At 50.8% G+C, this 26,263-nt stretch overlaps 1 protein-coding gene across 5 annotated transcripts in view; it reads left to right on the forward strand.

Annotated features, from left to right (window-relative positions):
• The window catches only part of LOC140427031 (follistatin-related protein 5-like), an 802,898-nt gene that overhangs the window by 455,912 nt on the left and 320,723 nt on the right, over positions 1–26,263 (forward strand). For all 5 annotated transcript variants that reach the window (XM_072512450.1, XM_072512453.1, XM_072512455.1 and 2 more), the window contains one exon: positions 15,442–15,632. In XM_072512450.1, the coding sequence (XP_072368551.1) occupies positions 15,442–15,632 (191 nt within the window). The remainder of the gene's footprint in view (positions 1–15,441; positions 15,633–26,263) is intronic.

Below are 26,263 nucleotides of genomic sequence, written 5' to 3' on the forward strand. Positions count from 1 at the left end.
CAATGGTGAACCACACTGGGCTGGATTCTCCATCCCAAGACGTCCGAAGCGTGTTTCACGATGGGACAGAGAATCGGGCGTCGAGGGAACATTATCTGATCCGAACACGATGCTCTGATCCCTGCTGGCGCCAGGATTGAGGATCATGCCTGCACACCAGCGGGAGGATGTGAATGAATGCACATGGGTCTTAAAGACCTGTTTGCATGGATTTAGTGGGCCCGGTACTCTATTCTCCGGCCCTTCATGATTCTCCGGGCCCCTTGTTCCAGGAATCACGTTGGCACGAATCACTTCTGGTATTTTCCAGCTTGGCCCTGATGTGGTGGACCTCGCCTAAGGAGTTACCCCCAGAACCCATCCCAGGGCTACCCTACCCCCTCCACAATGCACTACCTACCTACCCCTCCTCTACCAGACCAACCCCCCCCCAGACCCCTTTTATAGGGAGACAGCGCCCAGGGACTCCCTAACTAGTGAGACCACTCCCAGGACCATGTGTACTCTCCTCTATCAGACCAACCTGGCGTGGTGGCTGCTGAGAGAGAGAGAGAGAGGCTGTACGACAGTGTCCAGCGGCACCATACTTTATCGACAGCCTTGTCGCTGGCCGGGGGGCTTCTGCCAGGGCCGGGGGGATTAGTGGGGGGTGGCCAATGGGTGGGCTGTGCGGTTGGGGTGGACGGGTACGGAATACCATTGCCTCAGCTGGCAAGGCAGCCATGTAGCTGCGCATGCCACTGACAGTCCGCTTTAAACCTGGTGCCCTGGGTTTTATAGCTGATCCCCCCGGGGCACCCCCTGGGTTCCCTCTGGTCTCAGCTGACCCATCAGCTGTATGGACGCACCAGCACAACCCGGCCCATCTTTTTGGGCCTGATCAGTGTGTGTGGGGGGGTATATTATTTAAGTGCGGCTGCAGCTTATCAGCCCTGCGAGTGTTCATCTCAGACCCGGCGATTTCTGCACCGTTTTCCGTAGGATTCAATGGTGTTCCTTGCAGCACCGGTGCGAGCCCCTCACTGGTACCAGAATCGGTGCGGGTTTGGCAACGATTTTTCTGATGTGAAAGGCCACGGATTCTCGGTTGGTGTCAGCACTCAGAAACGGAGAATCCAGCCCATAGTCTCCCAAATGGGGAATCTTGCTCGCTGTTGCAAGGAATTGTGGCTGAATGTTTCTTTTTTCTCATTTTAGTGCTCCTTTAAATTCCTACATGCTTGTCCCAAGAGTGAAATGTGTTTTTAAGTCTCCTTCATAATTATTCCTCATTGAATGAATGCACAATAGATAGCGGCATGAATGTTGTCCATGAATTGTCCTTTTTTAAAATATGTAATTGGCGATGAACAACCTATTTGAAGATTACATTTTCTTTTCATTGAAATTATTCTGTATTGAATACATTGTCTGGTTGAGATAATGATTGTTTCATTTCAAAAACTTGATGCTTCTCATTGTTCCATTTTCACATTTAGACTTTTTAGAGATTCTGTAAGAAAAGACGGAATCTAGTGGTCACATTGGTGACAAGCTTGGTGGGCGTGTACTTAGGTCGGATGGTGATGTACCCGAACCCTCCCACCTTCCTGCCTCTCCCAGAATTAAACAAGGCCCATAGTAAACCTTCCTGTCACACTGTCAATTGACGCCTTTAAGTGGCTAATTAAAGACCACTTAAGGACAATATCCCATTACCTCAAAGATGAACTTAGCTTATTATATTATTATGATAGCACAGTATGCCTGTTGCCATGTGGTGTGCATGACAGCTGCTACCCTGCAAGTGGCTTGCTTGTCGTTTGCAGGGTTTGAGGCATGGGGAGAGTTGGGGGTTCCATCAATCAAAGACAGACAGTACGGAGGACTGGATTGAAGGAAGGGTGCGTGAGGTGCATTGACAGCCACCCCGTGGTGTTCTTGCTTCCGAAACCCCTGCACACGTCTCCCCTACTCCATGAAGGCTGGTGCTGCTGAGCGCAAGCACTGCTCATCTCTGATTGGCCAGCAGGCCTCACTTCACAAGACTCCAGCTCCCGGGCATCTTATTCCAGAGGAGGTTGTTGGTGCCTTCTAGAAAAGAGGCAGCATGGGTCTTTCACTGGCTCTCCAGCTGCAGGCAGGACCCTCGAAGCCTCCACACCATTCTGCCCAAAGTTTAATATTGCCATTGCAATGACAGCAAGTAACAATTTCTGTCTATAGATTTTGCCTAGCTTCCAGTGGCGAGAGTTTAAACAGAAGACCTCTTTTCAATGAGAATCATTCTATGTGATCAAGAGTCAGTTAAGATAAAGGTGCTTTGATGATTCAGTAACAATAAAATGTTAATGAATGCAGTTTTGATAGACAGTGGTGTGCAGTGTAGGGAAAATGGAAAGCAAACGTGACTGTTACAGATCACCAAATCGTAAAAACATTTTCATCGATATCCCAATTCTGGCTGCTGCTTTTCAGTTCTGATTGGATCATTCAATAAATTGGGAATTTCACGGGTCCTCCAACAAATGGGAAATCTCTATGTGAGACAACTGCCCATGTGACAGGTTGTCTCCAGACTGGATTCATCATCGAAATTGAGTTTCTGTAAGAAATGTTGAATTTTGATGAAAACAGTCTTCAGTTATTTCACTTGGCTAGAACCCATTATGTTGACATGTGGGAAATGTAAGTGCCCTGATTACTGTGTGATCAGACAAAGAGGACCACATTCTGTGTTTTTTAACGTCATCGTCATGTTCAAATAAACAATATTCTAGCTGAATTTAAAAAGCTATAATTACCACCTGTGTTTTGTTGGTAGTAATTACAATTTTCTCATAGCAATGAGAATGAAGGAAAGGCAGGTAAAATTGAATGTACTTTTAAATCAAGAGGTTATGTTTCACCAGATAGGCATATTAGATTTCCCTCCGTCATCTCTCCCAACATCAGGTAGCATAGCACCAGAACTGAGGGGAAAATCAGGCAGTGAGAATTATCATCGTATTCCTGTCCCAATTAAATTGACAAGGTACAAAACACTAAATTCAACGTAAGTGGAGGTCCCTTCCAAAATTGCTAGAACCTGTACTGTGGGATACAGATCTCCCCTAAAGTCAATCTCTCACTGCTGACAAACACGGTTGCGAGACTTTCCCTGCAGAATTCTGAATCCTACCATCAGGTTGAAATGGGGCTCAGCAGCCCCCAGAGCATTCAATTGATGGTCAGAGGGTGGGCTCTCAAAGCTGGAGGGTCAACCAGAGGCCTTCCAACTCGAAATCAACACCAGCATGATCTGGCGTGAGAATGAGGGAAAATTCCTCTGTGATGAATGGTTACTGCACCTTTAATGTAATGATCCCTTTAAGACTGGGTTTGGAACCCTGGGGGACTCCGCCTCCGGCTCCACCCCCCAGGGAGCCATATATAAGGTAATGTCCAGTGGGCAGGGTGCAGTGAGCACACGTCTCGGCAGCTGTCTGGTTCTCTGCTAATTAAAGCCTTTGTATTACCAATCATCTCTCTCGAGTTGTAATTGAGGGTATCTCAGCCTCAAAATGGAGATTCCTTCTCTCCAACTTTTTCAAAAGTAAAAGAAAAACTTTTGCTGGCGGGCCATTTCTGTCGGGTGGGAGAGGGAGTGCAGCTGAGGTTTGGGGTGGGGGAGGAGACCTTCTCCATAGTGAGGCAAGTTTTTTACACAGAGGGTGGTGAGTATCTGGAACTCTGTGCCGGGGGAGGTGGTGGAAGCAGGTACGATAGTGATGTTTAAGAGGCATCTTGACAAATAGGATGGGAATAGAGGGATACGGACTCTGGAAGCACAGAAGGTTATGGTTGAGGCAGGCATCATAATCGGTATAGGCTTAGAGGGCCGAAGGGCCTGTTCCTGTGCTGTACTGTTCTTTGTGCTTCTTTGTTTATAGCTGCCTGCAGGGGCTGCACACAGGCAGGCAGAGCTCTAAGACTGCTTGGAGTACTGGGCCCCCAAGTCTGCTGCCAGGAGGCCATCTGCAGGCAGCTGAACTGTCCCATTCAGCATTCTTCAATTTGCAAGAAGTGAGTTCTAGCAAGCTAAATCGGCTGCCTGGCAAGCTCCTCAGGGAAAATGGCCTGGGATGGGATGAAACGGGGAAATCTGCACACCAGCTGACAGTGCTATTTTTTAGTGTCCTCCTGCTCCTTTCCCAGCACTCGTCGGCAATATAAATCCAACCCTTATGAATAAACTAGTGAGACAGGCCACACATTCATTCCTAGTTTTCCCAAAGTTTAGGCTCGCCTTCAACAATTTGCCGAAACTCTCCCTCCAGAGTAACACCAGGATAAAGAGGTAGAGGTCTTCCCTACATTGACAAACTCCAGTGACTGCCAGCAGCACCATCGACTGTCCAATATCGGACTGACTCCAATTGCAGCTAAACCTCCATTCTCTATTCCTAGCAGTGCTAATTACAAGGGGCTGGATTCTCCGGTCGCCGCGCCAAAACCGCGTTTGGCGATCGGCCGTAGAATCAGAGTTCCCGACCGAATTGGTGCAGCGATGTTTTTGCGATGCTCCGTCCCCTCCAAACGTATCCGACGGCCTCAGAACATTACCTGAGGCCCGCCCCCCAATGCTCCGGCCCCAACTGGCCGAGTTCCTGACGGCGTCGGTCGCGTGTGGTCTCATCCATCGGGACCTCGGCGTGGTGGCTACGGATTCAGTCCAGCACCGCCACAGTCAGGGGAGGGCCGGTCCGCGGGCAGGGGGAGACTTTATTCGGGGCTGAGGGCACTGTTGGGGGGTGGTCCGCGGCACATGAGCCGACCAAAAGGGGGGACACTATTTAACGGGCTGGGTCTGCCAGCGGTCTCCGCCATGTAGCACAGCACGGCCACTGCAGGCCGCCGCCGTGCGCATGTGCAGCCACGGACCCGCCAATTCTCTGGGGCGTATCGGCAGCTGGAGCCGGGTGACCTACCCTGCCGTCCTGCTAGCCCCTAGCAAAACGGGGAATTTGTGGCCATTTTATGCCATTTTTACTGGTGTAAAACACCACGGTTTCCACGCCGGTGTGGGCACATAGCCCCAGACGATATCCCAAAGTCCAACCACTTTGGTGTGTATTTTCCACATTTTGAATGGTGAGAGTTTCAAAATTCAATCCTTAGGTCAGGGAATATATATAATGACCACTTGGGTGAGAAACTGAATGTAGCTCACCACCTATCAGCTGGTATTCCAACAAGAGTAAATGCATTTAGGAGAGGAACAGAGAAAAGAGATAACAGTATATGTCAATATTTTCAATGCAAAGAACAAAGAACAAAGAAATGTACAGCACAGGAACAGGCCCTTCGGCCCTCCAAGCCCGCGCCGACCATACTGCCCGACTAAACTACAATCTTCTACACTTCCTGGGTCCGTATCCTTCTATTCCCATCCTATTCATATATTTGTCAAGATGCCCCTTAAATGTCCCTATCGTCCCTGCCTCCACTACCTCCTCCGGTAGTGAGTTCCAGGCACCCACTACCCTCTGCGTAAAAAACTTGCCTCGTACATCTACTCTAAACTTTGCCCCTCTCACCTTAAACCTATGCCCCCTAGTAATTGACCCCTCTACCCTGGGGAAAAGCCTCTGACTATCCACTCTGTCTATGCCCCTCATAATTTTGTATACCTCTATCAGGTCGCCCCTCAACCTCCTTCGTTCCAGTGAGAACAAACCGAGTTTATTCAATCGCTCCTCATAGCTTATGCCCTCCATACCAGGCAACATTCTGGTAAATCTCTTCTGCACCCTCTCTAAAGCCTCCACATCCTTCTGGTAGTGTGGCGACCAGAATTGAACACTATACTCCAAGTGTGGCCTAACTAAGGTTCTATACAGCTGCAACATGACTTGCCAATTCTTATACTCAATGCCCCGGCCAATGAAGGCAAGCATGCCGTATGCCTTCTTGACTACCTTCTCCACCTGTGTAGCCCCTTTCAGTGATCTGTGGACCTGTACTCCTAGATCTCTTTGACTTTCAATACTCTTGAGGGTTCTACCATTCACCGTATATTCCCTACCTGCATTAGCCCTTCCAAAATGCATTACCTCACATTTGTCCAGGTTAAACTCCATCTGCCATCTCTCCGCCCAAGTCTCCAGACAATCTAAATCCTGCTGTATCCTCAGACAGTCCTCATCGCTATCCGCAATTCCACCAACCTTTGTGTCGTCTGCAAACTTACTAATCAGACCAGTTACATTTTCCTCCAAATCATTTATATATACTACAAAGAGCAAAGGTCCCAGCACTGATCCCTGTGGAACACCACTGGTCACAGCCCTCCAATTAGAAAAGCATCCCTCCATTGCTACCCTCTGCCTTCTATGGCCTAGCCAGTTCTGTATCCACCTTGCCAGTTCACCCCTGATCCCGTGTGACTCCACCTTTTGTACTAGTCTACCATGAGGGACCTTGTCAAAGGCCTTACTGAAGTCCATATAGACAACATCTACTGCCCTACCTGCATCAATCATCTTAGTGACCTCCTCGAAAAACTCTATCAAGTTAGTGAGACACGACCTCCCCTTCACAAAACCGTGCTGCCTCTCACTAATACGTCCATTTGCTTCCAAATGGGAGTAGATCCTGTCTCGAAGAATTCTCTCCAGTAATTTCCCTACCACTGAAGTAAGGCTCACCGGCCTGTAGTTCCCGGGATTATCCCTGCCACCCTTCTTAAACAGAGGAACAACATTGGCTATTCTCCAGTCCTCCGGGACATCCCCTGAAGACAGCGAGGATCCAAAGATTTCTGTCAAGGCCTCAGCAATTTCCTCTCCAGCCTCCTTCAGTATTCTGGGGTAGATCCCATCCGGCCCTGGGGACTTATCTACCTTAATATTTTTTAAGACACCCAACACCTCGTCTTTTTGGATCACAATGTGACCCAGGCTATCTACACCCCCTTCTCCAGACTCAACATCTACCAATTCCTTCTCTTTGGTGAATACTGATGCAAAGTATTCATTTAGTACCTCGCCCATTTCCTCTGGCTCCACACATAGATTCCCTTGCCTATCCTTCAGTGGGCCAACCCTTTCCCTGGCTACCCTCTTGCTTTTTATGTAAGTGTAAAAAGCCTTGGGATTTTCCTTAACCCTATTTGCCAATGACTTTTCATGACCCCTTCTAGCCCTCCTGACTCCCTGCTTAAGTTCCTTCCTACTTTCCTTATATGCCACACAGGCTTCGTCTGTTCCCAGCCTTTTAGCCCTGACAAATGCCTCCTTTTTCTTTTTGACGAGGCCTACAATATCATTCGTCATCCAAGGTTCCCGAAAATTGCCGTATTTGTCTTTCTTCCTCACAGGAACATGCCTGTCCTGTATTCCTATCAACTGACACTTGAAAGCCTCCCACATGTCAGATGTTGATTTGCCCTCAAACATCCGCCCCCAATCTATGCTCTTCAGTTCCCGCCTAATATTGTTATAATTAGCCTTCCCCCAATTTAGCACATTCATCCTCGGACCACTCTTATCCTTGTCCACGAGTACTTTAAAACTTACTGAATTGTGGTCACTGTTACCGAAATGCTCCCCTACTGAAACATCTACCACCTGGCCGGGCTCATTCCCCAATACCAGGTCCAGTACCGCCTCTTCCCTAGTTGGACTGTTTACATATTGTTTTAAGAAGCCCTCCTGGATGCTCCTTACAAACTCTGCCCCGTCTAAGCCCCTGGCACTAAGTGAGTCCCAGTCAATATTGGGGAAGTTGAAGTCTCCCATCACCACAACCCTGTTGTTTTTACTCTTTTCCAAAATCTGTCTACCTATCTGCTCCTCTATCTCCCGCTGGCTGTTGGGAGGCCTGTAGTATACCCCCAACATTGTGACTGCACCCTTCTTATTCCTGATCTCTACCCATATAGCCTCACTGCCCTCTGAGGTGTCCTCTCGCTGTATAGCTGTGATACTCTCCTGAACAAGTAGCGCAACTCCGCCTCCCCTTTTACATCCCCCTCTATCCCGCCTGAAACATCTAAAACCTGGAACGTTTAGCTGCCAATCCTGCCCTTCCCTCAACCAGGTCTCTGTAATGGCAACAACATCATAGTTCCAAGTAGTAATCCAAGCTCTAAGTTCATCTGCCTTACCCGTAATGCTCCTTGCATTAAAACATATGCACTTCAGGCCACCAGACCCGCTGTGTTCAGCAACTTCTCCCCGTCTGCTCTGCCTCAGAGCCACACTGTCCATATTCCCTAGTTCTCCCTCAACGCTCTCACCTTCTGACCTATTGCTCCCGTGCCCACCCCCCTGCCATACTAGTTTAAACCCTCCCGTGTGACACTAGCAAATCTCGCGGCCAGGATATTTATGCCTCTCCGGTTTAGATGCAACCCGTCCATCTTATACAGGTCACACCTGCCCCGGAAGAGCTCCCAGTGGTCCAGATAACCGAAACCCTCCCTCCTACACCAGCTGTTTAGCCACGTGTTTGTCTGCTCTATCTTCCTATTTCTAGCCTCACTGGCACGTGGCACAGGGAGTAATCCCGAGATTACAACCCTCTCGGTTGGAATAATTGATTGATATTCTGTCAAATTACATTTCCAGAATATTAGGTGACTTGATGATATTGGATGATGTAATGGATTGGACATTGACCTTTCACCTTTTTGTAAGGGACATCAAGGGGTATGGAATAAAAACCCATGTAGGGCGCGATCTACCCGAATGGCGACAGAGTGCCGAAGCACGAGATTAGCCGGGTATTTGCTAGCACTCAGAGCGCCATAAAATGTTCCGCTACCTAACACTGTTCCTGGTAGATCGGGGGCCTCAGCGGGGAACTCCCCGCGCATAGCCCCATTTTCTGCGCTGAGGAGCTCCGCTCGCCGGAACTCCTCAATGCAGCAAGAGACTAGGATATCATTTTAAATGGCGTCCCGATTTCTCAAGCTCCCAAATTGACCCCCGAACCCCCCATAAAATACCAGCTTGGCACCTTGGCAGTGCCAGCCTAGCATCCTTGCATTGCCTCTGCCACCTGGCAGTGGAACCTGGGTGCGAGCCTGGCACTGCCAGGGTGCTAGAATGTCAGTGCCAGGGTGCCCTGGTGACACCAGCAGTGCCAGGGTACCCCCCTTCCCAGAGGTCATGCACCTGTGGCTTCCAATCCCCTGGGAGACCCCTACGCGTGCCGTTCCTTCTAGTCCCCGTTTGTGGAGAGCAGCACTGAACGACACTCACCAGAGGTCTGTCTCCAATGCTAGAGAGTTAAATCCCACACCTTGGTTAGATATCAGGAACGTATTGTACAGGGAGACTTGCTGTCCCCCTCTAATATGCAGATTTGCCAGAAAGTGATCCGGCCACGATGGGCGGGATTCACATCGCGAGATCCCATTAGATGTCACGAGGTGTGACAAGCCGGGTGGATCCCGGAAGTAGGATCTCCCGGCATCTACCAGTAGCATTGCGCCGCGCTGCTTTTCGGGTGCTACGTGACTGATAGATCCCACCTGTGGTTAAAATACAGATTAACCATGACCTAATTGAATGGCAAAATAGGCTGAATGGTCTACTTCTGTTTCCATGTTCCGACAATTTTCCCAATAACACGGCCAAAATATTCCAATAAAGTCTTCATGAGGTTTTTTGGAGAAAGAGGAAAGAGCCACAAATTATTTTCATCTGTGTAAACAGCAAAAGTTATGGCACTGTGATAGAAATTGTCTTCTCACAAAAACGCTGTTAAAGAAATCAAGCTGATTGGATTCCTGCAGCAACAGTGCGTTTAAGGTTGTCATCTTGCCTCGAGTGCCAACAATGATAGTTGAAGAAATGTTTTTGAAAGAATTTCAACAGAGCAGCAGACTGTTATGATAACAAAGAGACAATAAATCATTTCAGGCATTCTGCGACTTGCACTGTAAATAACACAAAACCCTCCACTAACTGGAAGATTAAACAAATAAATTGAAAATCCCTTTCTACAGCACCTAATATGTACCGATATAATATTGTAACAAATGTATGATCGTTATTATGTTAATTGATATACATTAATACTTTGCAATAGTCTTTGGCTTCTTGTGGGTGTTTTTAAATTCACTATTTTTAAACCAAAGCCGTTCAGGTTTGACATCCTCGTGTCGACTTCCAAAAGGTATCTTCTGTTTCTCATTTCTAAATGGGATTAAAAATAAAAGAAGAATGTTTTTTTTAATTGAGAGTGTCCGTGATTTTAATACGCTGAGAATTGTTTGCATATGTAAGTTATAATTGACATTTAAAGAGTATGTTTCTCTTTGAACAGTTCACCTCCAAATAATTTGGAAAAGATTGATCCATTTATTTAATTTTAATTGAACCGCTTAAATATTTAGCATTCTGGTACTAATGCTGAAACATTGATGTTAAAATCATTGCTAGCCTCCCTTTCCAGATTCCCCCAGGTTAGAACATAGAACATAGAAAATACAGCACAGAACAGGCCCTTCGGCCCACGATGTTGTGCCGAACCTTTGTCCTAGATTAATCATAGATTATCATTGAATTTACAGTGCAGAAGGAGGCCATTCGGCCCCCCGAGTCTGCACCGGCCCCTGGAAAGAGCACCACACCCAAACTCAACACCTCCACCCAACGCCAAGGGCAATTTTGGACACTAAGGGCAATTTATCATGGCCAATCCACCTACCCTGCACATCTTTGGACTGTGGGAGGAAACCGGAACACCCGGAGGAAACCCACGCAGACACGGGGAGGACGTGCAGACTCCGCACAGACAGTGACCCAAGCCAGAATCGAACCTGGGACCCTGGATCTGTGAAGCAATTGTGCTAGCCACAATGCTACCGTGCTGCCCTTAAGAACAAATAAATCTACACTATATCATTTTACCGTACTCCATGTACCTATCCAATAGCTGCTTGAAGGCCCCTAATGTTTCCGACTCAACTACTTCCACAGGCAGTGCATTCCATGCCCCCACTACTCTCTGGGTAAAGAACCCACCTCTGATATCCCTCCTATATCTTCCACCTTTCACCTTAAATTTATGTCCCCTTGTAATGGTTTGTTCCACCCGGGGAAAAAGTCTCTGACTGTCTACTCTATCTATTCCCCTGATCATCTTATAAACCTCTATCAAGTCGCCCCTCATCCTTCTCCGTTCTAATGAGAAAAGGCCTAGCACCCTCAACCTTTCCTCGTAAGACCTACTCTCCATTCCAGGTAACATCCTGGTAAATCTTCTTTGCACCTTTTCCAAAACTTCCACATCCTTCCTAAAATGAGGTGACCAGAACTGTACACAGTACTCCAAATGTGGCCTTACCAAAGTTTTGTACAGCTGCATCATCACCTCACGGCTCTTAAATTCAATCCCTCTGTTAATGAACGCGAGCACACCATAGGCCTTCTTCACAGCTCTATCCACTTGAGTGGCAACTTTCAAAGATGTATGAACATAGACCCCAAGATCTCTCTGCTCCTCCACATTGCCAAGAACTCTACCGTTAACCCTGTATTCCGCATTCATATTTGTCCTTCCAAAATGGACAACCTCACACTTTTCAGGGTTAAACTCCATCTGCCACTTCTCAGCCCAGCTCTGCATCCTATCTATGTCTCTTTGCAGCCGACAACAGCCCTCCATACTATCCACAACTCCACCAATCTTTGTATCGTCTGCAAATTTACTGACCCACCCTTCAACTCCCTCATCCAAGTCATTAATGAAAATCACAAACAGCAGAACTGATCCCTGCGGTACGCCACTGGTAACTGGGATCCAGGCTGAATATTTGCCAACCACCACCACTCTCTGACTTCTATCGGTTAGCCAGTTCGTTATCCAACTGGCCAAATTTCCCACTATCCCATGCCTCCTTACTTTCTGCAGAAGCCTACCATGGGGAACCTTATCAAATGCCTTACTAAAATCCATGTACACTACATCCACTGCTTTACCTTCATCCACGTGCTTGGTCACCTCCTCAAAGAATTCAATAAGATTTGTAAGGCAAGACCTACCCCTCACAAATCTGTGCTGACTATCCCTAATCAATCAGTGTCTTTCCAGATGCTCAGAAATACTATCCTTCAGTACCCTTTCCATTACTTTGCCTACCACCGAAGTAAGACTAACTGGCCTGTAATTCCCAGGGTTATCCCTAGTCCCTTTTTTGAACAGGGGCACGACATTCGCCACTCTCCAATCCCCTGGTACCACCCCTGTTGACAGTGAGGACGAAAAGATCATTGCCAACGGCTCTGCAATTTCATCTCTTGCTTCCCATAGAATCCTTGGATATATCCCGTCAGGCCCGGGGGACTTGTCTATCCTCAAGTTTTTCAAAATGCCCAACACATCTTCCTTCCTAACAAGTATTTCCTTGAGCTTACCAGTCTGTTTCACACTGTCCTCTCCAACAACATCGCCCCTCTCATTTGTAAATACAGAAGAAAAGTACTCGTTCAAGACCTCTCCTATCTCTTCAGACTCAATACACAATCTCCCGCTTCTGTCCTTGATCGGACCTACCCTCGCTCTAGTCATTCTCATATTTCTCACATATGTGTAAAAGGCCTTGGGGTTTTCCTTGATCCTACCTGCCAAAGATTGTTCATGCCCTCTCTTATCTCTCCTAATCCCTTTCTTCAGTTCCCTCCTGGCTATCTTGTATCCCTCCAATGCCCTGTCTGAACCTTGTTTCCTCAGCCTTACATAAGTCTCCTTTTTCCTCTTAACAAGACATTCAACCTCTCTTGTCAATCATGGTTCCCTCACTTGACTATCGTTTCCCTGCCTGACAGGGACATACATATCAAGGACACGTAGTACCTGTTCCTTGAACAAGTTCTACATTTCACTTGTGTCCTTCCCTGACAGCCTATGTTCCCAACTTATGCACTTCAATTCTTGTCTGACAACATCGTATTTACCCTTTCCCCAATTGTAAACCTTGCCCTGTTGCACGCACCTATCCCTCTCCATTACTAAAGTGAAAGTCACAGAATTGTGGTCACTATCTCCAAAATGCTCCCCCACTAACAAATCTATCACTTGCCCTGGTTCATTACCAAGTACTAAATCCAATATTGCCCCTCCTCTGGTCGGACAATGTACATACTGTGTTAGAAAAGCTTCCTGGACACACTGCACAAACACCACCCCATCCAAACTATTTGATCTAAAGAGTTTCCACTCAATATTTGGGAAGTTAAAGTCACCCATGACTACTACCCTGTGACTTTTGCACCTTTCCAAAATCTGTTTCCCAATCTGTTCCTCCACATCTCTGCTACTATTGGGGGGCCTATAGAAAACTCCTAACAAGGTGACTGCTCCTTTCCTATTTCTGACTTCAACCCATACTACCTCATTAGGGTGATACTCCACGAACTGCCTTTCTGCAGCTGTTATACTATCTTTAATTAACAATGCCACCCCCCACCTCTTTTACCACCCTCCCTAATCTTATTGAAACATCTATAACCAGGGACCTCCAACAACCATTTCTGCCCCTCTTCTATCCAAGTTTCCGTGATGGCCACCACATCGTAGTCCCAAGTACCGATCCATGCCTTAAGTTCACCCACCTTATTCCTGATGCTTCTTGCGTTGAAGTATACACACTTCAACCCATCTCCGTGCCTCCAAGTACTCTCCTTTGTCAGTGTTCCCTTCCCCACTGCCTCATTACACGCTTTGGCGTCCTGAATATCGGCTACCTTAGTTGCTGGACTACAAATCCGGTTCCCATTCCCTGCCAAATTAGTTTAAACCCTCCCGAAGAGTACTAGAAAACCTCCCTCCCAGGATATTGGTGCCCCTCTGGTTCAAATGCAACCCGTCCTGCTTGTACAGGTCCCACCTTCCCCAGAATGCGCTCCAATTATCCAAATACCTGAAGCCCTCCCTCCTACACCATTCCTGCAGCCACGTGTTCAGCTGCACTCTCTCCCTATTCCTAGCCTCGCTATCACGTGGCACCGGCAACAAACCAGACATGACTACTCTGTGTGTCCTGGCTTTTAACTTCCAGCCTAACTCCCTAAACTTGTTTATTACCTCCACACCCCTTTTCCTACCTATGTCGTTGGTACCAATGTGCACCACGACTTCTGGCTGCTCCCCCTCCCCCTTAAGGATCCTGAAGACACGATCCGAGACATCCCTGACCCTGGCACCCGGGAGGCAACATACCTTCCGGGAGTCTCGCTCCAGCATTAATCCCAATGCCAACACCCGAACGTGTATGGGAGTAACCGTATACACTGGGTTGTATTCTCCGCTGTCCACCACCATTCCACTTAACGGGCTGTTCCTCTGGGCCAGGAATCACGTGGGCGGGATTTACTACAAGTGTTTTGTAGCATGGCCTTGACGTGGTGAACCTCACGGTGGGTGAAATCCATCCGAGGGACACCGTCCTCCCCCCCCCACAATGCAAGACCCGCCCACCGCCACAAACCCCCCCCCCACCACCACCGCCCCACCGCCCTTATTAGGCTGTGATTGCCAGCTTCCACACACACACACAGTTGTCAGCCTTGCTTCATTCATCTTCCTTCACGGTTGAGTAACTCTAAAGCACTGTAACCACAATGCTTACAAACAACAACCACTTCAAAGAGTTAAGTGCTGTCAATTTCCAGCTGAGCACTTCAAAATGGCTGAAGGGGGGGATTGGAATACACTTAACTCTCTTGGAAGATGGATTAAGCAAGGCTGATAGATGTGTGTTTGGAAACTATCAATCAAAATGCGGAGTTGGGGGGCTGGATTGCGATGTGGGGGGGGGGGGAAGGGGGAGCTGATTTGCAATGTTGGATGTGTGGCCAGCCACAGGACCTCATCATCGTGGTGCCCGCTCAAAATGGTGGCCCGATAGCAGGATTCCCTCAGGAATCCCTCACAATCCTCACCATGCATGAATTTGCATGACGAAGGAGAGTGAATCATTTCCTGGTTTGCACATCCAGTGGCGCAAATCAGTTGCAATTCACCTCTGGCGGGGGAACATGGGGGTGAGTTCTCCGCCTCCAAAACCGAGTGTTTCTCGGCGGCAAGCCGTCACTGGCAGGGATTCTCCATTCCAGCGGCCAGCCAATGGGATTTCCCATTATAGACATTCCACACTGCCGGGAAACCCACGAGCGGGGGGGTATGCTACCGGCAAAACGGAGAATCACGTGGAGAATTCATCCCGATTACAGGTATGATTGGCAAATGTAAAAAGGTGGCAATTGTGTGCATAGCCTTGCAATCAACTATCACCAACCCACTATTCCATGGCACCCAGACATAGGTGATTTCGCTCGATGATATAGAACTGTAGAGGGAAGATTTTTTCCATCTATCCCAGATCCAAACGGGAAGAATTCTGAATCTGTATCTTCACTGGATCCCCAACAAAATAATCATAACTAATCTGAAATATCTTTTGTCTAGGTGAACGGTGTGAATTGGCAGAGTACAGCAGGCTGAAGAACGTGTTGCTGGACCTACAGAGTCAGAGGTATTTCCAACAAGAAAATATTACAATGGACACAACAACGCTGAAGAAGATATTGGTGCAGAACATGTTCAAGTACTTTGACATTAGTGGCGATGGCCTTATAGAAAACAGTGAGCTGGCACAGGTGGGTGTCATGGCCTGTGGACTTCAATGTAAAAAAGTGTTTGCTTAGTTATTTATTTTGCTTTAGTTCTACAGCTGGTAGCACTCGCAACTCTGAGTTTTGGATTCAAGTTCTATTTCAGGGCAAGTCAAGACTGATCTCCAGTGCTGGACTGAGGGAATACCGTCTTTCAGGTGAAGCATTCAACCAAAGACTCTGGGCGGGATTCTCCGACCCCCCGCCGGGTCGGAGAATTCCGCCCCCGCCGGTTGCTGAATTCTCCAGCACTAGATATTCGGCGGGGGTGCGAATCGCGCCGCGCCGGTTGGCGGGCACCCCCCGGCGATTCTCCAGCCCGTGATGGGCTGCTGGAATGCTTGACCCGCCGGCGAGAATCAAACCACCTCTCTTACCGACGGGGCAAGGCGGCACGGGCGGGCTCCGGGGTCCTGGGGGGTGGGGGCGCGGGGCGATCTGGCCTCGTGGGGTGCCCCCATGGTGGCCTGGCCCGCGATCGGGGCCCACCGTTCCGCGGGCGGGCCTGTGCAGTGGGGGCACTCTTTTCCTTCCGAATTCGCTATGGTCTCCACTATGGCGGAGGCGGAAGAGACCCCCTCCACTGCGCATGCGCGGGGATGCCTTGAGCGGCCGCTGACGCTCCCGTGCATGCGCCGCATGGCAAAGTCATTTCCGTGCCAGCTGGCGGGGCACCAAAGACCTTTCCCGCCAGCTGGCGGGGCGGAAATCAGACCGGCGCGGTCCTAGCCCCTCAAGGTGAGGGCTCGGCCCCTCAAGATGCGGAGAATTGGGGCTGTCCATGCACCAGAGCTGATGGCTCTGGGACTGGGCCTGCAGCATCAGGAGCCTGCCACATTGGTTGCCATATAGAAGGCTGTCTCCTGGATGATAATAGTAATAACCTTTTATTGTCACATGTATGAAGTTACTGTGAAAAGCCCTTAGTCGCCACATTCTGGTGCTTGTTCAGGTAAGCCGGTGCAGGAATTGAACCCACGCTGCTGGCCTTGTTCTGCATTACAAGCCAGCTGTCTAGCCCATTGAGCTAAATCAGCCCAAATGACCGTGCCACTAGTTTTACCGTCAGCAAGCGTTGGCTTGGGACCCACTTTTGACATTGAGGTTCCGAAGCCGTGGGTAATTCCAGCCCATTAAGTTACAGTCACATCTACCTTTACGCTAAAATTATAAGAGGAAAGTATTTCTTTAAGTCTGAGATTTCTCACCATCCTCTCAGTTCTTCTGAATTGGACCTCCTAACTCTGTTTGCAGCTCTTCCATGGATCTGCAGAGGTAGATGTTGGCCTTCGCTGCTTAATTGATAACTGTGGAGTGAAAATTAGGCAGAGCAATAATGGGTAGGCAATACAATCCACTGGATTTCTACCTCAGCAGTGAAGATGAAAATTTGATGCACAGGTGGGGGGTGGCCAGTGGATGGGCTGTGGGATTGCGGATGGCAGGTTGGGTCCAGTCACGGCTGGCGCCATGTTGTACGGCACAACCGCTCCATTTCGGCAACTGTGTGCATGCGTGGCCCGGGATTCGGCCATTCTCCAGCCGTTTTCAGTGTGAGAAGCGGGTGTTTCAATCGGCGCCGGTGCTAGCCCCTCGTTGGTGCCGGAATGGGTGAGGGGTTCACGTCGATTTTTCAGTCATAAAAGACAGCACAAGCTCCGCTGACTCTGGCACTTAGCCGCTGAAAGGGAGACTCCAGTCCCTGAGCTGTGAATATGACTGTGACTGTGGCAGCACTGGACACAGTCAGCAGCCGGCATGCCGGGTTCATGATTTGTGGGACCACACGTGGTCCGCGCCGCCGGGAACCTTGTCCATCAGGGGTGGAGCATCGTGGGTGGGCTGGCCGATAAGGCATCAACGGCATTGAGACTGCGCGTGGCGCATGTCACGATGACGCCATTTCAGAGCATGGCTGACCAGCCCCGGCCCCAATTTCGCCGCCGGGCTACGGAGAATCCCGCCCCTGGAATTGTACACCATTGCTGCAAGTCTACAAGGTTATCCAGCGATAATAGCTGCTGGATTCAGCTGTCTAGCACCTGTCCCTGCCTCCAAAAGAGAGAGTTATTTTGCTGGCACATTTTTTTAAAGAGGTGAAGCTTTTTTGAGCTTCTTGACTTTGCTGATCTGAGCAGACTTGGACAATTGAAAACAAACAACCACTAATTGTGGGGAGCCATCAAAATAGATATAGAAGTGGTGATTCAACAAAAAAATGTAGCATGATTCTCTGATCTCCGGCGCCAAAATCGCGTTCAGCGATTGGCTGGAGAATCCAGGTTGGCGCCAAATACGGGGACGGTGCCGCTTTTGCGATGCTCTGCCCCGTCCAAAACGACATATTCTGGGAGTACGCTGCACGCCGAATAGACAACCTCAGGACGTTACCTGAGGCCCTCCCCCCGATGCTCCTCCCCCGATGGGCTGGGTTCCCGCCGCCGTGGGTCACTCATGCTATTTTTTTTCGGGAACTCGGTGTGGCCGCTGTGGACTGAGTCCAGCACCGTCACAGTCGGGGGAGAGCCGATCCATGGGCAAGGGCAGCTTTGGTAGGGGCTGGGAGCACTGGTGGGGGTGGTCCGGGGATGGCGAGCCTGGCCAAAGGGGGGTCACTATTTGGCAGGCCGGGTCCGCGCGCGGCCGGCGCCATGTTGCACGGCACAACCGCTGCAGGCTGCAGCAGTGTGAGGCCACGGACCCAGCAATTCTCTGGCCGTAACCGCAACTGGAGCCGGGTGCTCTATGCTGCGTGCCTGCTAGCCCCCCCCCCGACCAGATGGAGGATCGGTGGACCTTTTGCGCCGTTTTATCAGTCGTAAAACGCCACCGCTCCCACGCCGGCGTCAGGGCATAGTTTCCAAATTGGAGAATCCAGCCCATGAACTCTGAAGCCCCCATTGAGCCCCTGTGGCCTAATTCAAATGGATTTTCCCCATGCTTCTATCTGGTTCTGGTGCAAGGCCCTTTTGTTGTCATTTATACTGATAAAAAAACATTGCAAAAATTCTTCAAAAGGAGACGAGGAAAGTAACAAAATAGCACTGAACTGTGGCTACCCCATTGCTTACATCATTGTTCAATAAACATCCAGAACCACTCTTCTGTTTTCTGTCCTTAGGCTAACTTCTTAACTATGCTGTCACATTTTATCAATAAGAATTGTATGTGGTACCTCATCAAATGCCTTTTGTAAACCCATGTATATGGTACGTACAGTATTTAATTTACTCAACGAATTCCATTAAACATGACAAACGTGACAGCCTTTTCAAAACCCTTGCCGGTTGTTCTTAATTAATTCAGTCAATAAGAATCAAAATTCCTGCCAATCAGATCGAGGTAGCAAATGTCACGGGCCTGTATTTTCTGCTCCAGTTCTTCTCCGGCAGATTTGGTGATGGGAGCTGATAATCTTCTGAGGCCCAAATCGCATTTTACGTTGGCAAGAATCTCCCCTCACCGCACCCCCACCCCCGCCCGCCACCTCTGCCAGTGGTGTTATGGGAATCCCAACGTTCAACATCGGGAACACCATTATGTTACATTTGAATCTCATTATCTGGCGTGAATGTGCCCCTGGTAGGTAGACTGCCGAGAGGAACTCAGGTGAGTGCATGGGAGTCAGGGGAAGGCGGTCATGCCCAGACTGGAGGTGGCACGGTAGCGCCGTGGTTAGCACTGTTGCTTCATAGCGCCAGGAACCTGGGTTCGATTCCCGCTTGGATCACTGTCTGTGCAGAGTCTGCACGTTCTCCCTGTGTCTGCATGAGTTTCCTTAAGGCGCTCTAGTTTCCTCCCACAACTCCTGAAAGACGTGCTGGTTAGGTGAATTGGAAATTCTGAATTCTCCCTCTGAGTGCCCGAACAGGCGCCAGAATGTGGCGACTAGGGGATTTTCACAGTAACTTCATTGCAGTATTAATGGAAGCCTATTTGTGACTATAATAAAGAGTATACATTACCCCGGCAGTGCCAGGACAGTGCCGGGGCAGTGCTGGGGGGGGGGGTCAGGCATTGCGTGGGGTTGGGGCGGGGGGGGGCGGCGGTGTTGGAGGGTGCAGGGCTGAGGGGGGGGGGTTCAATTTTAACTTTTCTACACCAGGGCAGCTTTCAAATATGGTGCCACAATCTTTCAAAACTAAGGGACGACTCTCCAGAAAAATTTCTGAGTGATCTAAGGGAATTGCCACAAGCTTCCCGGCGTTCGGCCCAGCGTGGCCAGCAAAACAATTCAACGTTCATTGGTCCACTTAACGAGGCCTCACGGGCTTCGCACCGCAAATGAAGGCTTGCCAGGCGATTCGCCGGGAATGCACTCACCAGCCCCCAATTAACAAGGTTGAGCAGCACTTAAGCCCCAATTGCGCAGCCAATCCCAATCAGCTCGCAATAATGGGGCCGAGGAGACCAGCCCCAGGATTCAGGGATGCTGACCTGAGAAGGCTCTTGGAGGCAGTGGAGGCCAGGAGTGATGTCCTGTTCCCCCGAGGGTCCTGGAGGGTGAGCCATAGGGAGCCAGTGCTGCCTGGGACGAGGTGGCGGCAGGTGTGAGCTCAGGGCGTGTGACCAGGGGGACTGACCTCCAGTGCCGAAAAAAGGTCAACGATCTACAACGGGCACCACGTGATACCAGTGGCACACCCCTCTCTCCCGCACCATCCCCTGAGACCTGTCTGCCCCGCGGGAGCATCCACTCACCAACTCCCCATGCGACCCCCAACCCTCCCTCCACCCTCCCCTCTTCAAACCCCACCAAAACCCTCCTTCACACACCCCTTCCCACTACTGTGAACCACCGTGTGGCTAACGATGCCCTCTCTGTATCTCCTCAGGAAAGGTTCTCCCACAATCGGCGGGAGAGGGCCCAGACTGGTGGAGAATCCTCAGCTCCTTTGAAGAGCATGCCCTGAAGGTGACTGGATTGGCCGAGGACAGATCAGTCACCCACGCGGAGGCTGGCGGAAGCTGCAGAGGTGAGGAATACCGGGCTCCACCCAGAGGACCTGCCAAGCGTGAGTAGTGATTGCCTTACTGACTGACCCACCCCTCCCACTGACCACATGTCCATTCTCCCGCAGGTCCTCCAGCAAACGGCGCCGGCCCATCCAGGGCGGCATCCTCTCCTGCCCCCCAGAAGAGTGTAGGAGAGCTCAGAGGATGACACCGTAATAATTGCGGCACGGCTGTCATCCCCACCCTCCACCAGCGCAGATACACACAACTTTGAGGCACAATCTGGTGAGCACCACACTGCTGCTGATGTACATAAGGTGGCACCAGGAACCCCAAAGCGGGACAGCGATCAGAGGTCTACGGTATCCCAGGACCCAGCTGGGTCCCAGCCTGATGCTGAGCCTGTGGGACAGAGGTAGCCGGAGCTGATGGAGACAATAGGGAGCAGCCGGGACATTCAGAGGGTGATGTCAGCGTCACTCCAGCAGATCCATAGCGGCTTGGAGGAGTCCCAGAGGCTACGGGCGCTGGAGCTGTCGCACTGACTCCAACACTGCTGGAGTGGCGACGGCAGTGGAGAACCTGGTGCACGATGTTGACACCATTAGTGAAGGTATCAAGGCGTTGCGCAGTTGGCGACGGCCATGGCTGAGGGTCTCGGCAGAATGTCCGCCTCATGGGGGATGTCACCCACTACCAAGTTGACCTTGATGAGATTTTGCGGGACATGTCCCGCTCTCAGATGGGAATGGCCGGGGCGCTGCGGAGCTTGCCCCAGTCGCAGGTTGGCATGGCTGAGGCGCTGCAGTGCATGTCCCAGTCACTGAGGAGCATCGTCGAGGGCGTCAACACGATGGCGCAGAACATGGGGAATCACCAGGGCTGGCAGAGCCAGATGATGCAGGGGTAGCTGGGGCTTGAACCAGCTGCACCTCCGTTCCAAGGTGAACCCCACGGTCCTATGGGCAATGAGCGGAAGGTTGGGGGGGTGGGAGGCAGCACTATCGGGAGAGTGGGGACTCTGTCACTTTCTTCCGACCTCAGAACCCTTGGCCCATCTCTCCAGACATCCTCCCCTCTCTGTGGCACCCACCCATCCTCCGGCCATGGACATGCCCTGGAGCTGTGTCCCAATCCCTGGGTGTTTGGATATTGGCTGCTGCATGTGTGGTTTTGCATCCCGCAGTGTTCAGGCACAGTATCCAGGCAACAAGGTGTGATTGGGATGCTAGGCAATGACTCCCATATGCTACATGGCCTGTCCATTCATGGCCTGTCCATTCATGGGAATCCACTTGGGATGTGTGAAGTGCTCACTTAACCATGATTGCCAATTCCCTATTAGCAATAAGCTTCAGCAGCAAGGCCAGTGGCCTCATCAGTCTGTGGGGGTTTTGGGTGGTCAGTGGACAGACAGGCAGGGAAAAGGTTTGCCCCAAGACCGGGTACACAAGATCCAGGGTTGGCATGGTGTCGCTGCGTACAGTTGCCCCCCCCCCCACCGTTTCCCCCCCCCAATGCCTCCTCCCACCCTCCCATGGCGACCCAACTCTGCGGAGGGTACCCCACCCCCTGCCAAACACAGCGGCAGCAATCCCAATGCCACAGGGCTCTTTGCTTGTGAGCAAAGATGGCTACTCGCCACCTCGGCTCCCCTCACAGGTCCTTCCGCCAGGTTAACGCATTTCAAAAGGAGTACTAATCGGCGCCAGCGTGACCACTTGCTGAGGAGGCTGCTGAATTACGGGAGGCTGTTGGACGTGGGGTAGCTCTCGTTAATTGTATGGAAGTAGGGCACGAGTGGTGATAAATGGTTTCTCGCCACATGACAGCGAGACCCCGATTTTGACGACGGGAGTGGGCTGGTTGGTGCCGGGTGAGTTTCTCATTTTGGGCCTCTCCTGCCATTCACTGGCGTAGTTTCACTTGACCGTGAGCGTAACAACGGCAGAGAATTGCGCCCTAAGTTACTGGCAGGTTCAATCGAGCCCACCCCACCAACATGATGTCACGGGACTCGCTCTTTGAGGTTTTTTACATTATGGGTGGATTTTACCAAAGATTGCGCCGTGTTGGATCAGGCACAAAACACTGTGTGAAACTTGCTGGCTTCACAGATGCCTTTGTTTACCAGTACTCTGCATTTCCAACGTGCTGCCAAGGATCACACAGCCAGCTGTGGGAGCAGGGTCTAAACAGGCTGCAAAGCTGGGAATCTGAGATCAGCACTCCGATCTCAAAGTCACATTAAAGGTGCCCCCCATCCCCTGCCATTGACAGCAGGACTGTGCCAAGGAGATCGGAACCGCCTCCATGGAGATTAGGACACCGCCCAACCCCACAGAGATTGGGATCCCCCACCACGGAGATCAAGAGCTCCCCATCCACTGGGATCATGGTCCCCCCCACAGAGATTGGAACAACCCCTAAGGGAGAGAAGAACCCCCTTGCGGACAAGGAAACACCCCCCAACCGCCACAAGCAAGAGGGCAACCACTCCCTTACAAGGCAAAGAGGACATCCCTTCCCACCCCAACACCAAGAAGTGACCCAACACCCGTCCTCCTACACCCCTGCCAGCATCGGGGCACTCGTCCTCCTCACTGGAACTGCCACACCCTCCATATCACTCACACCACATCCCTCCCCATCACTGTTAAAAGTTGCTGTTTGGTGAAGAAGAAGGTGAATTTTCAATCAGCTTTAAACAAAGGTTCTACTTGTAGCTACTTGCAGCTTGTTAATTAGTTAATTGGATTAGGCCAGTTTTCAGAGGCTAGAGCCACAGTAAAAAGGTGAGCCAGCTACAGTGCAGACTTTGTTTGCACTGAGTGCTGAATTTGCATGCACTTGAATGCTAGGGGGCGCGATTCTCCCAGCCCCGCGACGGTCCGGAGAATTGCCGCAACCCACCACGCCTCCCCGCGCCGGCGCACGATTCTCCGAGGTGCATAGAATCAGCGCCATTTGCGCCGGCGCGTTTGGCATGACGCCGGTCGCGGGCCGCTGTACGAGGCTGGGCCGCCAATTCTCCGCCGAGCGGCCGCGCGGAAAAAGCAGAGTCCCGCCGGCGCCGTCCACACCTGGTCGCTGCTGGCGGGAACTCTGCGCAAAGGGTCAGGGGGGCAGCAGGTGGGGGGGAGGGGGTTCTGTCCCCAGGGGGGCCTCCGATGGGGTCTGGCCCACGATCGGGGCCCACCGATCGGCGGGCCGGCCTCTCCCCTCCCGGGCCTACATTGTTGCGCTTCTGTCCCCACATCCCCACGCCATATTGCTTCGGGGCCGACGCGTTCCGTAAAGCCACCGCGCATGCGCGGGTTGGCGCGTCGCCACTGCGCATCCGTGGGTCGGCGCCGCCCCATGTGCACGCCAGCAAGTGAGGCTGGAGCGGCGTGAACCGCTCCAGTGTCGTACTGGCCCCCTGTAGGGGCCAGAATCGCTAGTGCCTGCGGCCATTACGCGCCATCGTGAAACGCGACGGCGTTCACGACGACGCGGACACTCTGTCCCGCGATCGGAGAATCGCGTCCAGAGTGAGAGTTTGGTGACTGAGGGAGTGCTGAATTTGGGTGCATTTGAGTGCTACAGTGAGAGTTTGGTGGCTGAGGGAGTGCTGAATTTGAGTGCTATAGTGAGAGTTTGGTGACTGAGGGAGTTAGGTGAGGAGGTAGTAAGGTGCGCCTTTCATTTCATTTCCTCAGACTGGGAGCAGAGTCGGAGGGCGGAGGTCCAGTTGGTCCACAGGGCAGCTATATTCTGTAAGGTAAGAGGGGATGGAGGCTAGGCCAGTTGCATGCTCCTCCTGTAGGATGTGGGTGGTGAGGGATACCACCGGTGTCCCCGCTGACTATACTTGCGGGAAGTGCACCCAACTCCAGCTCCTCAGAGACCGTGTTAGGGAACTGGAGCTGGAGCTGGATGAACTACGGATCATCCGGAAGGCAGAGGGGGTAATAGAGAAGAGTTACAGGGAGGTAGCCACACCCAAGGTACAGGACAAGAGTAGCTGGGTTACAGTCAGGGGAAGGAAAACTAACGGGCAGGCAGAGCAGGGATCCCTCGTGGCCGTTCCCCTTCAAAACAAGTACACCGTTTTGGATGCTGTTGGGGGGGATGATCTACCGGGTGAAGGCCCTAGCGGCCAGGTCTCTGGCACTGAGCCTGGCTCTGTGGCTCAGAAGGGAAGAGGGAAGAATAGAAAAGCAATAGTGATAGGAGACTCAATGGTTAAGGAAATAGATAGGAGATTCTGTGGTCGCGATCGAGACTCCCGGAAGGTATGTTGCCTCCTGGGTGCCAGGGCCAGGGATGTCTCAGATCAAGTCTACAGGATTCTTAAGGGGGAGGGGGAGCAACCAGAAGTCGTGGTGCACATAGGCACCAACGACATAGGTAAGAAAAGGGATGAGGATCTATAAAGTGATTTTAGGGAGTTAGGTTGGAAGCTAAAGAGCAGGACAAGCAGAGTAGTGATCTCAGGATTGCTACCGGTGCCACGTGCAAGTGAGGCAAGGAACAGAGAGCGAGTGCAGCTGAACACGTGGCTACAGGGCTGGTGCAGGAGGGAAGGCGTCAGATATATGGATCATTGGGATATCTTCAGGGGAAGGTGGGACCTGTACATGAAGGACGGCTTGCACCTAAACTGGAGGGGCTCCAATATCCTGGGTGGGAGGTTTGCTAGAGCTCTTCGGGAGGGTTTAAAATAGTTTGGTAGGGGAATGGGAACCAGAGCTATGGATCAGAGGTAGGGTAGCTGTTGAACAGGCAGAAATAGTATGCAGCAAGTCTGTGAGCAAGGATAGATAGTTCATAGGGCAAAGTTGCACTCAGTGGAATGGGTTAAAGTGTGTTTGTTTCAATGCAAGGAGTGTCAAGAATAAGGGAGATGAGCTTCGAGCATGGAACAGTACTTGGAACTACGATGTTGTGGCCATTACGGAGACATGGATTTCACAGGGGCAGGAATGGCTGTTAGATGTTCCGGAGTTTAGATGTTTTCAGAAGAATAGGGAGGGAGGTAAAAGCGAAAGGGGAGTGGCACTGTTAATTAGGGAGTGCACCACAGCTGCAGAAAAGGAGGTAGTTGAGGAGGGTTTGTCTACTGAGTCAGTGTGGGTGGAAGTCAGAAACAAGAAAGGAGCAGTCACTTTATTGGGAGTTTTCTATAGACCCCCCAATAGCAGCAGAGAGATAGAGGAACAGATTGTGCGGCAGATCTTGGAAAAGTGCAGAAGTAACAGAGTTGTTGTCATGGGTGACTTCAACTTCCCTAATATTGACTGGGACCTCCTTAGTGCAAATGGTTTGGATGGAGCAGATTTTGTCAGGTGTGTACAGGAAGGATTCCTGACTCAATATGTAGATAGGCCGACTAGAGGGGAGACCATATTGGATTTGGTGCTCGGCAACGAATCAGGCCAGGTGTCAGATGTCTCGGTGGGAGAGCATTTCGGTATTTAATTGGGGGAGGGGAAATTATACTGCTATTAGACAGGAGCTGAGGAGCATAAAGTGGGAACAATTGTTCTTGGGGAAATGCACAACAGTAATGTGGGGATTGTTTAAGGAGCACTTGCTGCGAGTGCTGAATTGTTTTGTCCCACTGGGACGAGGAAGGAATGGTAAGGTGAAGGAGCCTTGGATGACAAGAGAAGTGG

The sequence above is a fragment of the Scyliorhinus torazame genome, chromosome 7 (genome assembly GCF_047496885.1).
Source record: "Scyliorhinus torazame isolate Kashiwa2021f chromosome 7, sScyTor2.1, whole genome shotgun sequence".
In the NCBI taxonomy this organism is placed as follows: Eukaryota; Metazoa; Chordata; class Chondrichthyes; order Carcharhiniformes; family Scyliorhinidae; genus Scyliorhinus; species Scyliorhinus torazame.